Source organism: Mustelus asterias, chromosome 6, assembly GCF_964213995.1.
Source record: "Mustelus asterias chromosome 6, sMusAst1.hap1.1, whole genome shotgun sequence".
Taxonomy (NCBI): domain Eukaryota; kingdom Metazoa; phylum Chordata; class Chondrichthyes; order Carcharhiniformes; family Triakidae; genus Mustelus; species Mustelus asterias.
In genome coordinates, this window is record NC_135806.1 from 117514370 (window position 1) to 117533908 (window position 19539).

Genomic DNA, 19539 nt, shown 5'->3' on the forward strand with positions numbered 1-19539 from the left:
TGACCACCAGACGGGGTAGGCAGCTGGTGCAGGGGTCCCCTATGGCTGTCCCCCTATCTAACATGACGTTTTGGATACTGATGAGGAGGAAGGTCCATCAGGGATAGAGGACAGCAAGAGCAGTGGCCAGAGCAAAGGCACCAAGCCGGGGTGGGGTATAAAGAGACATCCAGGGGGGTTCCTGGATGTCTCCGAGTGGATACAGAACATCCTAAAGCAGGAGGGAAATCAGACAGATGTCATTATCCACATTGGCACGAATGACATAGATGGAAAGAGTAAACGCACGGAGGGATCTGAGAGTACAGGTCAACAGATCCTTAAAAGAGGCAGCAAAGGTGGAAAAGGTGGTGAAGAAAGCAGATGGCATGCTTGCTTTCATCAGCCAGGGCATAGAGTAGAAAAGCTGACAAATTATGTTGCAGTTCTATAAAAGGTTGGTTAGGCCACATTTGGAATGCTGTGTTCAATTCTGGTCGCTTTGAAGGGAGTACAGAAAATGTTTACCAGGATGCTTGCCGCCTGGCATGGAGGGTATTAGCTATGAGTAGAGATTGCATAAACTCAGAGGAGACCACATCCTGAGCAGCGGATACACGACTAAATTAAAAATAGTACAAATATATTGCTGTTTAACTTGGAAGGTGTGTTTGGAGTCTCAGGAAGTGGGAAGGAGGTGGTGAACAGGCAGGTGTTGCATATTCTTTACTTGCACAGGAAAGTGTTGTGGGAAGAGAATGGGGTGTTGGTCTAATGGAAGGAGAGGGCAAGGGCGCTGCAGGTGGAATGGTCCATTCAGAATGTTCGGAGCAAATGTTGGTAGATAAGTGTGTTTGGTGGTGAAATTGCGCCCGAGGTGGAGGAAGTGGCAGAACAGTACTGATTGTATATGGAGGCTATTGAGCAGGAAGGCGAGAACAATGAGATCCCCATTTCTGGCTCTTGGAAAGCGAGGTAGGAGGGAGGGAAGAAGTATGGGAAAGAGGGCGGTCAAGGGTCCTGACAAGCATAGCAGAGAACAATCTTCAGTTAAGGAATAAGGAAAACATATCAGGAGTACTGGCATACGTGGCTGCATTGTCAGAACTGATGCAATGGAGATGGATAAAGTGGAAGAATGGAGTAAAGTCATTATGGGAAACAGGCTGTGAGGAAGCGTAATATAGATGTGGGAATCATTGGGCTTACAACAGTTAACAGTCTTTCCCCAGAAATGGAGATAGATGAGTCAGAGATGTCTCATGTGAAGGTGAAGGAGAGGCAGAAATTGGAAGCAAAGTTAATGAAATTTAGGGTGGCACAGTGGTACAATAGTTACCACCGCTGCCTCAATGCCAGGGACCCAGGTTCAATTCCGGCTTTGGGTTATTCTGTGTGGAGTTTGCACGTTCCCCCTCTGTCTGGGTGGGTCTCTTCCGGGTTCTCCGGTTTCCTCCCACAATCGAAAGATGTGCACGTTAAATTGATTGGCCATACTAAATAGCCACTTAGTGTCCCAAGTTGTGTAGGTTAGGGGGATTGGTGGGGTAAATACATGGGGTTACAAGGGTAGGGTTTGGATAAGGTACTCTGTTGGAGAGTCAGTACAGACTCAGTGGGTCGAATGGCCTCCTTCTGCACTGTAGGGATTCTACGATATTGACCTTCCTAGCTGGGAATAGAATGAAGAACTTGAGATGCAACAAAGCCGAGAGATCAGAAGCCTGAGAATCTGACTCAAAGGAGTCGCAAGTACGCGCTCCAAAAAAAAACCACATCGAATACACTGTGAACCATAAACATGAAAAACACAGTAATGGCTGTGAGGTGGTAACCTAGGAAGGAAACTTTAATCTGTGCTGAGAAAGTATTCCACACTACAAAGAGGAAACACCTGATTGTTAACAGGTCTTTTAAAAAAAAAATCCAGAAGCCCTACAACATTTCAATATAAAATGTTGTGTATGGTTTATGATTCATTTATTCATTAAATTGAAGGGGAGAGGTTAACTGACACACACTAACTTTTGTTTCACAGAACAGAGTCAATTAAGCTGATCGCTGTTTCATCAGAAAATGGAAGATGACCTTTGCACAATATACATTTCAAATTACAAGAATTATTTCTGTTGAATACCATTACAGAAGGAAAAAAGCTCTGTGCCAGTCATAATTATAATGGATAAGGTGTCGCATGGCCTTGAAAGTGTGCGTAACTTATTAACTGAAACTCTGATCCAGTTAAAACTCACCATCGAACAGTAAATGCTCGCTGCCACCTGCATATCCCGTCAAGTGAAAACCGGCTCATTCCAGGTCAATTATTTAGGTAAAAATATTGTATTATAATTCACATTTCTGTTAAGTAGATTATGTAAATGCGGCAGTCCACACCAACTTCCTAACTGCGTGGAGTGTTTCAGCTGATTTGAATGCTTAAATAGACAAAGCTTTGTCGAGTCAATACTTCACCTGTAAGGCAAGATTTTGTTTATATCACACCTCTCGGGTGATTTGGCATTCATTGTTTCTCTGGGAATGTTCGAATTCCAGACAGAATAACTTTCAGATTGTTTCCACCCTGATCCTCCAATGATCTATGCTTCCAGGATGAATCTGATTTTATTCATATATTCCATTCCAGGAAGTAAATACCCATGTTAGAGAGGATATGAACAGCAACTCCTGCAACATGTACTAAGACATGATGTCATCCTTTTATGTTGCTTCATTTAAAATAGTCGCAGGTGTGTTTTAGCAATGTTCTACAAAGGCCATTGTGGTATTTTACCTACACCTATCTCCCACAAGAATATAAGCACATAAGGAACAGGAGGAGAAATAAGGTGATGGCTGGTCTAATTGTGAGCCCTAACTCTACATTTCTTCCTATCCCCCATTACCTCTGACTCCCATGGAGATCTGTCTAATGGAGCCTTGAACATATTCAATGAACCAGCCTCCACTTCTCGCTGGGGTGGAGAATTCCAAAGATTCATGATGCTTAAAGAAGAAATTCCTCCTCATTTCCATCTTAAAATAGGAGACCCCATATTCTGAAACTAACTCCCAATTCACCCACAAGGGGAAACATCCTCCGAGCAGCGACCTCATCAAAATCCTTCAGAATGTTGTCTATTTCAATAAGATCACCTTTCATTCTCCTAAACTGCAATGATTATAGACTCAATCTTTCCTCATGAGACAACCACTTCATCTCAGGGGTCAGCCTAATGAACCTTACCTGCCCTGCTATGTAAACAACTTTAAATAAAAATGTACTCGCACAAAAACCACTAAACAAAAGAGAGATTTTTCTAGATATTCAGATTGTAAAAACATGTAGCCTGGTGTGATCTTACCTTGATAATCCAAACAAGCAGTGCAACTTTCATAGCAGCGTGAATAGATCAGTTTTACACCAGAGTGCAAAACGTATACAAACATACGAAATAGGAGCAGAAGTAGGCCATTCGGCCTTTTGAGCATGCTCCGCCATGCGCTAATATCATGGCTAATCTGTTTGTATTTCTAATTCCACATTCCCATCTACCTCCAATAACCTTTGATCCCCTTGTCTAAGAACACATTGACCTCTGCCTTAAAAATATTCAATGAGCTCGCCTCCCTTGCCTTCAGAGGCAGAAAGTTCAAAAGTCGCACAGCCATCAGAGAAAACAATTCTCCTCATCTTTATCCTAAACAAGCAACCCCCAATCAGTGTCCCCTAGTTTTGGACTCACCCAGAAGAGAAAACATCTTTGTCACATCCACCTTGTCAAGACCATTCAGGATCTTATATACTTCAACTTCCTTATATATATAGGGCGTAAGTTAAAAGGTAAAGTCGCCATAGTCCCAGATGACCAGAGGCTGGTGGTGATTTAATCTGAGGATCACCACACCTCAGGCAAGGGGCAAGGTTGGGTCACTGTCTGTGTGGAGTTTGCATTTGGGTCTTCATAAATAACCTTAGCTGGTACAGGAATTCATAGAAATCATAGAAACCCTACAGTACAGAAAGAGGCCATTCGGCCCATCAAGTCTGCACCGACCACAATCCCACCCAGGCCCCACCCCCATATCCCTACATATTTTACCCGCTAATCCCTCTAATCTACGCATCCCAGGACACTAAGGGGCAATTTTTAGCATGGCCAATCAACCTAACCCGCACATCTTTGGACTGTGGGAGGAAACCGGAGCACCCGGAGGAAACCCACGCAGACACGAGGAGAACGTGCAAACTCCACACAGACAGTGACCCAAGCCGGGAATCAAACCCAGGTCTCTGGAGCTGTGAAGCAGCAGCGCTAACCACTGTGCCACCATGCCACCCACCCTGTTTGCAACACTAACCAGCTGTCCAGCCAACCCAGCTAAACCGACCCCCCATAATGGAAAGTTAAAGACAACTGTATAGATTCATGAAGACTCTGATTTTGAATCAGAGAGCTTCTTCATCGTCCACATTAATCATTTTGCCATTTACATTTGCTCTTTGAAAATGAGAAGCAGAACAAACAGTATGATTGAGGTAAGTGAAACTTGTAGTCTGCTACACATACCCATTGCAGAGCTTACCTGGGCACAACCATCACCAAAGCAATCTTGTTTGGGAATATACAACTGCAACATATTTAACTACCCACTATAGAAGTATTACATTTTTAAACCCGGCCACAAGAACTAGTTGTAAGCCAAAAGATGTTTCACAGCATTCAGTGACAAGGTACCAACATTAAATCTACAATGTTTATTTGAATCATGTTGAACGACGCATGGTTGGCTCAAAGAGCAACTTCTATTGCTGGACAAAAAACAGAATACTGCGCATGCTGGAACCCAAATAAAAACAGAAAATGCTGGAAACACTCAACTACCCACTATAGAAGTATTACATTTTTAAACCCGGCCACAAGAACTAGTTGTAAGCCAAAAGATGTTTCACAGCATTCAGTGACAAGTTACTCAGAGGCACTCATGAGTAACCTAGTGGATTCACCCACTGTTTTCCTTGTGAAATAACGATGCATCATCCTCACATGCATGCTTTCCAGTTGATCTTTTCACTTTGAAAAAGCACAGATTTGTAAAAGACTCAAAATAGAGACACAGAAAATAGAAGCAGCAGTTAGCCATTCTGCCCTTCAAGCCTGCTCCGCCATCATGACTAATCATCAAATTCAATATCCTCATCCCCACCATATCCCTTGATTGCTTTAACCCCAAGAACTACATCTAATTTCTTCATGAAATCAGACAACGTTTTGGCCTCAACTACTTTCTGTGGTAGTGAATTCCACTCAACTCACAAGGTGAAGAAATTTCTCCTCACCTCAGTCCTAAAAGGTTTTCCTCTTATCCTCAAACCATGACCCCTAATTCTGGACTCGCCCACAACTGGGAACTCGCTTTCTGAATCTACCCTGTCTAATTTACCCTGTTACAATTTTATAAGCTTTTATGAGATCCCCTCTCACGCTTCTAAACTCCAGTGAATATCATCCTAACCGACTTAGTCTCTTCTTATATGACAGACCTGCCATCCCAGGGATCAGCCTGGTAAACCTTCACTGTACTCCTTTAGCAAAACATTTTTGATCATACAAGGAACCCATCACACTTGCTCAATGTTAAAAGAAGAGAAAGACTGAAACATGAAGAGGAAGCGAAATGGGCGGGTGGGGCGGGGGTGGTAGGTGGAGGAAGCAAGTGTGGAAAGCCAAGCAGAATATTGCTTCAGGTCGATGACCTTTCATCCAATCTGAGAAAAGTGAAAGATATAATTGGTTTTGAGGAAGAGGTGGGTGGAGGAAAAAAGAACAAAGAAGGGGTCTGTGATAGGGTGGCAAGAGACAGCGACAGAAGTGATACTTCTGAATCACCAGCCTTGCAGGGTTAAAGGGAATGCTGACAGAGTAAGAAAATGTAATTCTCCACCCTATTCTCACAATGAGATCTCTGTCCTTAGCCTGTTCCAGTGAAGCTCAGCATTAGCTTGAGTAACAGCACCTCACCTTTCGATTAGACACTTTAAAACCTTCTGGACTTAACATTGAGATCCTTCCTGCTGGTAGGATCTTCCAGTCCCGCCGAATGTGACCCCTGCTGCAGGTTCCCCAGCAGCGCTGCTGGCGCGCGCAATGCAAATGAACATCAATTTCAGCGGGACTGGAAGATCTCGTTGGCGGCCAATGGAGAGCTGCCTTCACCGCCAGCAAACACACCTTGGGAGGGATGAATTCCCATCGGAGTTGAATTACTTCAGACTGGAAACTCAGTCTTCACCTTCTATCCCCACTCCACCTGCTCCCCCTATTTTCTTTCCTTTTCTTTCTCTTATCTTAACATTGAGCAAGTGTGATGGGTTCCTTGTATGAATAAAAATATTTTGATTCTATTACAAATCTGTACTTTTTCAAAGTGAAACGATCAACTAGGAAACATGCATGTGAGGATGATGCATCATTATCTCAAGGGAAAAATTGACTGAATCCGCTAGGTTACTCATAGGCACCTCCATCAGCCTCTCAGAGACCGAGAGGGGTATTCACTATTTTGCTTTTTGCCAAGTGATGATTTGAGAGAGAGAAGAAAAGTAAGAAATGCAACAGCGGAGAGCAGTTTGACAGGGAGATATTACAACAACGAACAAACACACAATTCACAAAGTGGAGCTTCAATGGATTCAAAGTAAGCAGTTAATCCAGAAGTGTCTGAATTGCTACGGAGACATATATTTGGGAATAAAATAGTTTGCTTACCTTCCAAAGTTTGCTGGCAAAAACTCCAAAAAGGCATCGTTTAGGTAAAGTTGGGTCAGGTTCAGCAACTGTGTGAAGCCATCAGGAAGCCTAGAAGGGAAGAAAATGGAAACGATGTTCAACTTTCCAAATGGGTTCCAGTGGCAACTTTAATACAAGGCGAATTCTCCCATCGGGGGGGGGGGGGGTAGCAGACCATGCAGAGGTCCATTGACCTCAGGTGGGATTCTCCGGTTTTGGGACGAGCGCAGCCAGAGAATCCCACCCAAGTTGCCAATACGATATTCAAGCAAATATTTTTAACAAAAAGAAAGGAGAGAGGATAAGGGAAAATAATTCAGCTGCACTTTCTTCACATCTGGTGCCTGTCTTGGGATAACCATATTAAATAGTTAGTAATACCCCATTTTATTTCATCCTGTTTGCAACCTCAATTGAAACTGGGCAGGACCTTACCTAGAATAGTACTTGATGCAGCCAATTACTTGATGCAATAAATTTCCATTTCAACTACACTACCGATAGACACAGGTGGAGGTGGATGACTATTGTCTAAAAGGCAGGAGAAAGGTTTTCAGACAAAAGCAACAAAAATGATTCCAAGTTTTGGATTACTGTGCCCTGAAGTTGGGTCATGAGAAAAACAAAGGCAGGAACTCTAGGTTACAAAGCAAGATGCAGTCAAAACATGCTCCTGTTTCACATCCATGTGTCAAAATTGACACAGTTTCTCCAGACCAGAGATCCCACCTATATATTTTTCCCCATTAAGACCTTCGCATTGAGAAAATGACCACCCAAGTCACTGACTTGTGGACTCGATTAGGACCAACTAAAGTGGATTTCAAGTTTAAAGTTTATTTATTAGTCTCACAAGTAGGCTTACATTAATAAGGATCGTGGGATTATATTCATTGGAGTTTAGGAGGTTGAGGGGAGATCTGATAGAAACTTACAAGATAATGAACGGCTTAGATAGGATGGACGTAGGGAAGTTGTTTCCATTAACAGGGGAGACTAGGACGCGGGGGCACAGCCTTAGAATAAAAGGGAGTCACTTTAGAACAGAGATGAGGAGAAATTTCTTCAGCCAGAGAGTGGTGGGTCTGTGGAATTCATTGCCACAGAGGGCTGTGGAGGCCGAGACGTTGAGCGTCTTCAAGACAGAAATTGATAAATTCTTGATTTCTCGAGGAATTAAGGGCTATGGGGAGAGAGCGGGTAAATGGAGTTGAAATCAACCATGATTGAATGGTGGAGTGGACTCGATGGGCCGAATGGCCTTACTTCCGCTCCTATGTCTTATGGTCTTATGGTCTTAATACTGCAATGAAGTTACTGTGAAAATCCCCTAGTCGCCACACTCCGGCACCTGTTTGGGTACACTGAGGGAGAATCTCGCATGGCCAATGTACGTGATCAGCATGTCTTTCGGACTGTGGGAGGAAACTGGAGCACTCGGAGGAAAGCCATGCAGACACGGGAAAATATGCAGACTCCGCACTAACAGTAACCCAAGCCAGAAATTGAATCCAGGACCCGGGCGCTGTGAGGCAACAGTGCTAGCCACTGTGCCACCCCATTTCATTTGAAACGCAAGTAACGTGGAGTGGGTCAGGCACGAACAAAAAACAATGATGGCAATGCTCGGCTTAAAATAAGACAACTAACTGGATTAGCTGAATGCCATTTTCTCATTTAAAAGCATACTAACATGGGTACAAGATTGAATGGATGACAGATAGTTTATAGTATAGAATACAACCACTGGCTCATCTTCAATAATTTAAATCTAATTACACTGTCCAGCCCTCTTCCCAATTATTCTGCATCTTCCTATATCTCAAATATTTTTCAATGTGCTCTTAAAAAATGCAATGGTTTCTGCATTCCCTCTGGCGCAGCACAACTCGCTCTTTGAAGAAAATCCTCCACACTTTATCATGTTAAGTTATTAAGTTCCTCGTCATTGGCTCTCCATCCAGAGCAAATAACCTTTTTCCATTCAGCCTGTCAAAATCTTACATAATGTTAGAAACTTCTTTTGAATCTCCCCTCACCTCATGCCCTCTAAAGTAAAAGTTTATTTATTAGTCACAAGTAAGGCGTACATTAACACTGCAATGAAGTTACTGTGAAATTCCCCTAGTCGCCACAGTCTGGCGCCTGTTCGGGTCAATGCACTTAACCAGCACTTCTTTCAGAATGTGGGAGGAAACCGGAGCACCCGGAGGAAACCCACGCAGACACAGGGAGAACGTGCAAACTCCACACAGACAGTGACCCAAGCCGGAAATCGAACCCGGGTCCCTGGTGCTGTGAGGCCCACTATACCCGGGTTTCTAAAACACTATTCAAAGAGAATCTCTCCCTGTATTCTGGTTAGTATTCATTTCTCAACACATGTCGCTAAAACAAATTATTTGGCCATTTTTTGAGAAGATTGTTATGCCATGGGAGCCGGCAAGGCCAGCAATTATAGCACATGCACAAATGATCTCAAAATGGTGATGGTGAGTCACATTTTGAACAGCTGCAGCCCAACGATGACATTACTCCCAAAGCGCCATTAGGTAGGCACTTTCGGGATTTGGACCCTACAACAGCGAAGGGACAGCAATATAGTTCCAAGAAATTGGTGTTTCTCCATGCACCTGCCACCCATGTCCTTCCAGATAGTAGAACTTGCTTGTTTTACATGGAGCTGGCAAAGGAGCCGTGGCAAGTTGCAGCAGTGCATCTTATAGATGGTATACACTGCTGTCACTGTGTGCTAACTTTTTAAAATGTATTCCTTCATGGGGTGTGGGCGCCGCTGGCTAGGTCAGCACTTATTGCCCAACCCTAATTGCCCTTATGAAGGTGGTGGCGGTGTCACCTCCTTGAGCCACAGTAGTTCATGTGTTGTAGGGTCATCCACAGTTCTCCAGGATTTTGAAAGTGAAGGAACAGCAGGATCGCTCCAAGTCAGGATGGTGTACAAGTTGGAGGGAAACTTGTTCCCATGCATCTGCTGCCTTTGGACTTCTAGGTGGTAAACATCACGGGTTTGGAAAGAGCATCCTTCCTACAGTGCATCTTGTAGATTATACACACTGTTGCCATTGTGCATTGGTGGTGGAGGGAGGGAATGGATCAGGTGCCAATCAGGTCGACTTTTGTAACACTGAGTGGTAACAAGCTTCTTGAGCGTTGTTGGAGCCGCACTCATTCAGGCAAGTCATAGAATCCTACAGTGCAGAAGGAGGCCATTTGGCGCATCGAGTCTGCACCAACCACAATCCCACCCAGGCCCTATCCCCATAACCCCGTGCATTTACCCTAGCTAGCCCCTCTTGACACTGAAGGACAATTTTAGCATGGCCAATCCACCTAGCCGCACATCTTTTGACTGTGGGAGGAAACTGGAGCACCCGGAGGAAACCCACACAGACACAGGGAGAATGTGCAAACTCCACACAGACAGTGCCAAGTCGGGAATCAAACCCGGGTCCCTGGCGCTGTGAGGAAGCAGTACTAACTACTGTCCCATCGTGCCGCCCTAAGTATAAAGTATTGCATCACTTGTACCTTGTAGATAGTGGACAGGCCTGGGCAGTAGGGCGAGATACTTGTTGCAGAATTCCCAGCTTCCGATCTGCTTTTGTAGCCACGGTAATTATACCATTATAGCACCACTTGGCAGTGCTATTGAACAGTGGAGAGAATGAATGTTTAAAGTGGTGGCTGGGGAGTCAATCAAGTAGATTGTTCTCTCGTGGTGTATGCTGCCGAAGTTTCTTGCACTTATTTAGGCAAGTGGAAATTATTTCACTGCACTCCTGATTTGTGCCCTGTAGGTAGTGGAAAGGCTTTGGGAAGTCACGAGATGAGTCCATGAACTCAATGTCAACTGAATATCACGTCTCTGGCCTGCGCTTGTGGCACTGGTTGGTCTAATTAAGTTTCTCGTCAATTGTAACCACCAGAATGTGGATGGTGAGGAATTCAGTGTTGGTCATATCATTGAATCTCAAGGGAGGTGATTAAAATCACTTGTGCAGGAGGTGATCACTGCCTGGCATTTGAGAGTTGCAGATGCTGCTCGTTACCTATCAGTCTAAGTCTGGATACTGTTCAGGTCCTGTTGCATGCAGAGCCAGACTGGTTCATTATCCAAGTAACTGTGGACAGAACTAACAGTGCAATTATCAGTGAACATTTGCACTTGTGACCTCCAGATGAAGAAGAGGCCATTAATGAAGCAGCTGAAGGTGGTTGGGCCTAGGACTCTACCCTAAGGAACTATGGCAATGAAACAATGTCCTTTGACTTAGATGGCCTCCAAAGACAAAAAGAAATCTTCCCATCACCTTGTTGCTTTAAAACCTGTTTGAATGCAAATAAGCTGCCATGTTACCATAGCATCTATACAGAAGTACTTAATTGGCTGAGAAGCACTTAACGATTTGCTGAGGTCATCAAGGAAGTTTTGCAAATGTACATTCTTTCTTTATACATGTATCTCTTGATTGGACCCCAAAGAATATTACTGTCACACATATTCACATCATAAACTGTACATACCTACTAGCTCACCTTATATGCCTGCCAGCTCACCTCTCTTAATAATTAAGTAATTTGTGCACTTTTTACAGTCCTGTCATTTGTCAAATCTTCTGGTTTTGTTTTGTCAGCAAGTTTTGAAATTGCAAGTTCTATGTCCAATTCAAATCATTATATATTTTACATACATGTTAAATAAAGGTAACAAAAGCAAATGCTTGATACAAGGTTTCATTTTGGTAGGACAAATTTAAATGTGGATTACAGGGTCAAAGGTAGGGTTCTGAAGACTGTGGAGGAACAGAGAGATGTTGAGGTCCATATCCACAGATCTCTGAAGGTTGCCACTCAAGTAGATAATCAAGGACAGCTGACATGGATTTGATAAAGGAAAATGCTGTTTGATTAACTTAACATGATGTGTCTCTTAAGAAGAGTAAGAAAAAAAAATAATCTAAGAGAAATATAGCAGCATGGGTATAAAACTATATAGACTGGAAACAGTGTAACTGGCTGTTTTTTCAGTTGGTGAATGGTTGGAAGTGATGTAGAACATGGAACAGTACAGCACAGAAGGCCAGAGACGTGAAGTGTGTTAGCTTTTATTAACAGGGGGTTGGAGTTTAAGAGCCGTGGAGTTATGCTGCAACTGTACAGGACCTTGGTGAGACCACATTTGGAATAGTGTGTGCAGTTCTGGTCACCTCACTATAAGAAGGATGTGGAAGCGCTGGAAAGAGTGCAAAGGAGATTTACCAGGATGCTGCCTGGTTTGGAGGATAGGTCTTATGAGGAAAGATTGAGGGAGCTAGGGCTGTTCTCTCTGGAGCGGAGGAGGTTGAGGGGAGACTTAATAGAGGTTTATAAAATGATGAAGGGGATAGATAGATAGAGTGAACGTTCAAAGACTATTTCCTCGGGTGGATGGAGCTATTACGAGGGCGCATGACTATAGGGTTCATGGTGGGAGATATAGGAAAGATGTCCGAGGTAGGTTCTTTGCTCAGAGAGTGGTTGGGGTGTGGAATGGACTGCCTGCAGTGATAGTGGAGTCAGACACTTTAGGAACATTTAAGCGGTTATTGGATAGGCACATGGAGCACACCAGGATGATAGGGAGTGGGATAGCTTGATCTTGGTTTCAGATAAAGCTCGGCACAACATCGTGGGCCGAAGGGCCTGTTCTGTGCTGTACTGTTCCATGTTCTACATCACTTCCAACCATTCACCAACTGAAAAAACAGCCAGTTACACTGTTTCCAGTCTATATAGTTTTATACCCATGCTGCTATATTTCTCTTAGATTTTTTTTTTTTCTTACTTGGTTCTTAAGAGACACATCATGTTAAGTTAATCAAACAGCATTTTCCTTTATCAAATCCATGTCAGCTGTCCTTGATTAACCCACCATATCTAAATGCTCATTAATTTGAACTTGAATTACGGTTTATAATTGTTTGCCCATAACTAACGTCAAGTGTACTGCTTCTCGCACAATTAATGTGAAGTGTCCTGGTCTGTACTTAAGCTGTTCATCCATCATTCCCTCCTTGATTAAAGAGATTACTTTGGCTACACTCCAGTTCCACAGCATAATTTGCTAATTTGAAGGTTTAAAAATTGTGGCCACTGCCTCCGCCATCTCCTCTGACTTCTATCAATCGCTTATGGTGCATGCCATCCAGATCACATGCCTTGTACTTGCCGTGTTCATCTATTTGATTTTTCCACAAACAATTCCTTTTCAACCACAATTCTTCAGCAGAAGAAGCGATTCAGTCCACTGTGCCGGTTCTGATTCTTTGAACAATCTGTGCAATCAATACCAATCTCTCCTCCCCCACTCTTTTTCTGTTAATCATGCAAACGTTTCCTTTCAATATACATCCAGTCCTGCTTTGGGAGTTACAATTGAACCCATTCCCATCACCCCGTCAGGTCCTGCATTCCAGATAACAATTCTGAAAAGACATTTTTGTATCTGTTGTCTGACACTTACCCTAAATCCCTGTTCTCTGGTTATCAAACTCGTCAGCAGTGGAAACTTTCCCTGATTTACTCCACCAGATACTTGGGTCGCTTCACATCGCTAAAGTCACTCAATACCCGGAATCATTCTGGTAAATTTCCACTGCATCCTCTCAGAGGCCATAACATCCTTCCTAAAGTCTGGTGCCCAGAATGCTGTCACAGAGTTAACAAGTGATTTATATGTGATTTCTTTGATGAACAGTTTCCCTCTACTCATCTATCTAAAATCACATAATAGGCTTACCTGCAAAGTTAAAAACCGTGGGACGAAAGGGTAAGTGATGACGGCAAGATATGAAGCTGGTTGGTGACAGGAAACAAAGTAGTGAAATTTTTGCTTGGACTAACGCAAGATAAATAGTGGCCTATCCCCAAAGTCTATCATTGTACAAGGACTTTAAAAGGCCTACGTATTATTTCCATTCATTATTTGTAAAAGTGATCCCATATACTTTATAAACCACTTTTTCATTCTGCCCTGCGACCTTTAATAATTTGTGCACATATATCCCCAGGTCCCCCTGATCCTGCACCCCTTTAGAATTGCATCCTTTATTTTATATTAACTCCCCGCATCCTTCTTCCCAAATTTTGTCAGTTCACACTTCTCCGCACTAGATTTTATCTGTCACTCGAATGCCATTCCACCAGCCTGTCTGTCCCCGAAGTCTATCATTATCCCCTCGCAGTTCACATTACTTTCAAGTCTTGTCTCATCTGAAGTGGTGACCTGTGCACCAAAGTCTCAGCCATTACTATATATTGAGAAAAGCATGGGTCCCAGCACTGGCTCCTGGGGAAGGCCACTATTTATCTTGCGCTAGTCTAAACAAAAATTTCACTACTTTGTTTCCTGCCACCAGCAAACTTCATATCTTGCCATCATCACTTGCCCTTTTGTTCCACGTGTGCACGTACATTCTCCCAGTGTCTGCGTGGGTTTCCCCTGGGCTCTTCAGTTTCCTCCCACAGTCCAAACACACACACTATGTTAAATTGCCCCTTAGCATCAGGGGGATTCGCAGGGTAAATTCGTGGCGTTATGGGGATGCAATTGTGGTGTCAGTGAAGACTTAACGGGCCAAATGGCCTCCTTCTGCACTGTAGGGATTCTATGAAATGTCCTCTTTACCTTCCCTGCCCTCATGGGATTGTCAATGCTGCAGGAATTTCCACCTTTACTCCTCTCAGCATCTTTGGATGCAACCCATCCAGTCCTTATCAACTTCAAGGTTTCTCTAATTTTTTTGCCCTTTCAGTACATCACTTTGCTTTTGGCAGCATCTTCCTTCTTAGCAAAGACGGACGCAAAGCACTCATTTAGTATTTCAATCGTACCTTCTTCTGTCAGGCACAGATTCCCTTTTTGGTGAATCATCAGTTCACCTCACCTCTTACTACCCTCTATTTATATGCCGATTGAAGACTTCATAGAATCCCTACAGTGCATCGAGTCTGCACCAACTCTCCAACAGAGTATCTTACCCCAACCCACCCCCACCATATCCCCGCAACCCCTAGTATTTAACCCGCTGATCCCCCTAACCTCTGCCTGCTTCTTCTTACTCTTTATTTCTTTTGTCACCCAGGGAGCTCTGGTTCTTTTGTCCATCATTGGAATTACCTCAACACTACCAGAATATCCTCCTCTTTAAGCAGCCCATTGTTCCTCGATAGTTGTTTCTGTCAATTTTTATTCACAAAGCTATACTTTGAATACATTTTTGTCCTATCAACTTCACGCTTGTTAACCTTTGTGCCTCGTAAATTTATGCCATATCCCCACTTTATCAACAAGCAGTGGTTGGGAACTACAAGTCCCAACGGACCTCGGGAATTTCCGCGCATGCGCAGATCAACAGTGGATAGCACATGCACAGTTGCCAGGGACAAGTTCTTAGGGCGCCTTCATGATGAAGAAAACGGCACAAAAACCTGATCACAGGACCCAGGAGTGCGGTGCCAAAACAGAGAGGAGTCCCTGAGTGGGGACAGGGAGAAGTCATAAAAAGGGAACCCAGGGAGAAGGGAGAGGAAGAGGACCCAGAGAGAGAAAACAAAGCAGGGAGGGAACCATTGGGAGATAGCCACCAACTTGAACCACGGGCAGTGGAAAGAAGAAAGAGGTTCCAAAAAATGGAAGTGCTGCGGTTGGCAGGCTTCAAGTAGTGAGGGTTCTGGAGATAGGTTGGTGATTCCATGCTGGGACAAAGGTGACTCTTTGGAGAAGTGGTGTTCTGCTCAGCATGGCTGAAGAGCGAGGATTGTGCTTGCGAGTTAGTGCGAGAGTGCAAATTCAGAAATCTATGGGATCAGTGTCTCAGTAAGATGAGACTGAAACCCTCCAAGGTGAGCAGTTGTTGGCACAGTCTGAGTAGGGAAATTTTGGAAGGAAATCCCATGCGAGCTCTTCAGAAGGGAAGAATGAAGACTCACCGCCCCTCAAAAGAGAAACAGACTTTCAACAAAGACAAGTTGACTCAAAAGTTTACAGACATCTGGATGGTTGCTGAGAAATCCACGGGATCTGAATTGGTTGTATGTGCCTTTTATTTTGCAATGCAGTGTGTTTGACCGTTTGTCTGATAATTCGCATGTGCTCTAACATTCAGAATTGACATGAGGTACAAGATATTGCAAATTGTTTTATCTTTCTAACCTTGATTACTGAAGTTTATTCTGTTTGTGCAAAAAAACTGGAATAAGAGCAAAGAAAATTACAGCACAGGAACAGGCCCTTCGGCCCTCCAAGCCTGCACCGACCATGCTGCCCGACTGAACTAAAACCCCCTACCCTTCCAGGGACCATATCCCTCTATTCCCATTCTATTCATGTACATGTCCAGACGCCCCTTGAAAGTCACTATTGCACCTGCTTCCACTACCTCCCCCGGCAGCAAGCTGCAGGCACCCACCATCCTCGGTGTAAAAAAACTTGCCTCGTACATCTCCTTTAAACTTTGCCCCTCACACCTTAAACCTATACCCCCTAGTAATTGACTCTTGCACCCTGGGAAAAAGTTTCTGACTATCCAGCTTCTGAATCTTGTGCTTGTTTCCCTTAGTAAAATGCCTTACATCTCATACATTGTCTATCTTACAAAAAACACTTACTGACCCCCAACTGAACTGTGCCAACAACTTGGAAGCCTGATCCAGAGTCATAAGTTGTAACCAAATATAACACCCAAAGCACTGAAGGGAACAAAAAGTACTCGCACACAGAATTGCGAATGAGGAAGGAAGGCTTCATAAAAACGTAGTCCATTTTTAGAAACTAAAATTGTGAGACAATGCTAATACCAGAGGGTTACCAGTGACCAGAAACAGAACTGGACTAGCCACATAAATACTGTGTCTATAAGATTAAGTCAGAGGCTGGGAATTTTGCAGAGAATAACTCACCTCCTGACTCCTCAAAGCCGTTACCATCTGCAGGGCACAAGTCAAGAGTGTGATGGAATACTTTCCACTTGCCTGGAGGAGCGCAGCTCCAACAACACTCAAGAAACTCTCAACCATGCAGGACAGCCATTTGATTGGCTACCTTCAATATTCAGTCCCTACACCATCGACGCACAGTGGCAGCCGTGTGTGTCATCTACAAGAGGCAGTGCAACAATTCACCAAGGATTCTTCGACAGTGCCTTCCAAACCTGCAACTTCTACAACCCAGAAGGACAAGGCCAGCAGGTGCATGGGAACCGACCACCTGCAAGTTCCCCTCCAAACCACTCACCACCCTGACTTGGAACTATATTGCCATTCCTATGCTGGTCGCTCGGTCAAAATCCTGGGACTCCCTTCCTAACAGCACTGTGATTGATTTGATTTATTGTCGCAAGTCCCGGGATAGTGTGGGTGTTCCTGCAACACGTGGACTGCAGCAGTTCACCACCACCTTCTCGAGGGCAATTAGGGATGAACAATGAATGTTTGCCCAGCCAGCGATGTCTAAATCCTTCAGCAAATTAAAAAAAATTATAAACAAGTCAAAGACTTGTTTATAATATATTGTTTATATTTTTGCACATATCTCACATTCACCCAATACAACTTTAAACTTCTGCAAAGAAAGGGCAACTTAGAGATTTCAAGTAAATACAGCATGTTCTAACTCAGTAAGCTGCAAGCATCGAGTGGATAATAGGCAAGATGTCTGGAAAATAAATAATTTTAGCAGAATCAATCTTCCAAACTGGCATCAAAACAAATAAAATGTCAATATGTACACAGAAATTAACGGATGATCATAAATGAATCAACTGGAGGAAAAGTCAGTGGAAACTTACTTTGATATAGGGTTTACACTAGCCTCCACCACAGATAGGACCTTGCAGTTTTTGATATTTTCTGGAAATTCTTGAATCCCTGAAAGACACAAGATTTTGTTTTATATACGCAATCATTACATTCACTAATTTCTCTGCGAAATGAAAGATGGACTCAGCAGAACAAAATGAAGACGTACTGTGGCTATAAATAAACGCCACAGATAAATCTAGAGTGACCTTTCTGACTTCCTTCGGGCACTTTTTTATTTTAGTTTAGTCTGAAATGTGTTTACCACTATTACAAAGCATAGACGTGCTTACATTGTAATAAATCCTTCATGACTTTAAACAGCAAATCTGACTGATTAAACTACTGCAATCTTGTTCTTACAGCCATTTACACAAGGAAAGCTGCATTCCTCTTGGTGCACAGTACAATACAAAATGACCGGACCTTATTAAGCCAAGAAACAATCTTGCTGGTGGCTTCAGTTACAGCACTATTGATGCTCAACCTATCAAATAAAGACATTATGTCACTCGTATTTTTGATAATACAAGAAACTTACTAGACTCAGTTACAGAGGTTTACAGTATGGAAACAGCCCCTTCGGCCCAACTTGTCCATGCTGCCCTTTTTTATTAACCCCTAAGCTAGTCCCAATTGCCCGCGTTTGGCCCATATCCCCCAGTACCCATCTTACCCATGTAAACGCTTTTTAAAATACAAAATTGTACCCACTCTACTACGACCTCTGGCAGCTTGTTCCAGATACTCACCTCCCACTGTGTGAAACAATTGCCTCTCTGGACCCTTTTGTATCTCTCCCCTCTCAGCTTAAATCTATACCCTTTAGTTTTAGACTCCCCTACCTTTGGGAAATAATATTGACTATCTAGCGGATCTATGCCCCTCATTATTTTATAGACCTCTTTAAGATCACCCCTCAGCCTTCTACGCCCCAGAGAAAAAAGTCCCAGTCTATCCAGCCTCTCCTTATAACTCAATCTATCAAGTCCCGGTGACATCATAGTAAATCTTTTCTGCACTCTTTCTAGTTCAATAATATCCTTTCTATAATAGGGTGACCAGAACCGTGCACAGTAATTGTAGTTCCATACAATGTTTCACTACAGACAATTGTATCACACAAGTTAAGTGGAAACATGTGTTTAAATTCAACAAGTTTGATTAGCCTGTCAGACAACCAACCCATTCAAATCCTAAATTGCGTTAGTGCAAAACGACTCAGTATCATTGCAAATAAGCTCCAAATAACCTAAAATAGGAACATTCAAAACCACAATCCACTTGCCAACAATTTGTCGGTTTATCGTTTAGAACGACTTCCAAAAGAAATGTGATGTGATTGGCGAGGCCATGAGTTATGGTAACCAAGTAATTAAATGTACTTTTGTGGTTCATAAACCTTTGGGGGTCTTGTTGTGTGTTTGGTTTTCCAGTAAAAATTGCAAATCAGTGGTCATGCTGATCAAGTATGGAATTTGAGTTTTTCCCCAGCGTGCAGATGGATGGAAGCCAAGTATTTACAGATGAGAATTTCTGTTTCACACTGCCTGTTCTGAGCTCTGAATGGCAGAAACCAGTACTGCAGACCAGAAGGCCAGCTTTCTTTGCTTACTATTACCATCATGGCCTGGTTAGGGTATTACAGTGTAGCATGCTGCTGGTCCACATATTAGTGTGACATGAAGGGCAGTTAGCAGGACTACTGAAAATGCATTTTCACTACATAGCTTTTGATTTAATACAGGTTGCTTTGCTATTTCATGAGTCACCTGATGAAGGAGCAGCACTCCGAAAGCTTGTGATTCCAAATAAACCTCTTGGACTTTAACCTGTTGTGAGACTTCTTACTCACGAGTATAAACACTAGAAAAGGTGAAAGATCTGCTCTCAAATGGTCATTAGAGAGGAGGAG

The 19539-nt window shown here is 43.2% G+C and overlaps 1 protein-coding gene across 3 annotated transcripts in view; it reads right to left on the minus strand.

The window, feature by feature from the left end:
• erbin (erbb2 interacting protein) overlaps positions 1-19539 on the minus strand; it is a 247254-nt gene that overhangs the window by 97729 nt on the left and 129986 nt on the right. For all 3 annotated transcript variants that reach the window (XM_078215035.1, XM_078215036.1, XM_078215034.1), the window contains exons 4-5: positions 17615-17693; positions 6747-6836 (exon numbers count right to left, since the gene is read on the minus strand). In XM_078215035.1, coding sequence (XP_078071161.1) covers positions 6747-6836; positions 17615-17693 — 169 coding nt within the window. The remainder of the gene's footprint in view (positions 1-6746; positions 6837-17614; positions 17694-19539) is intronic.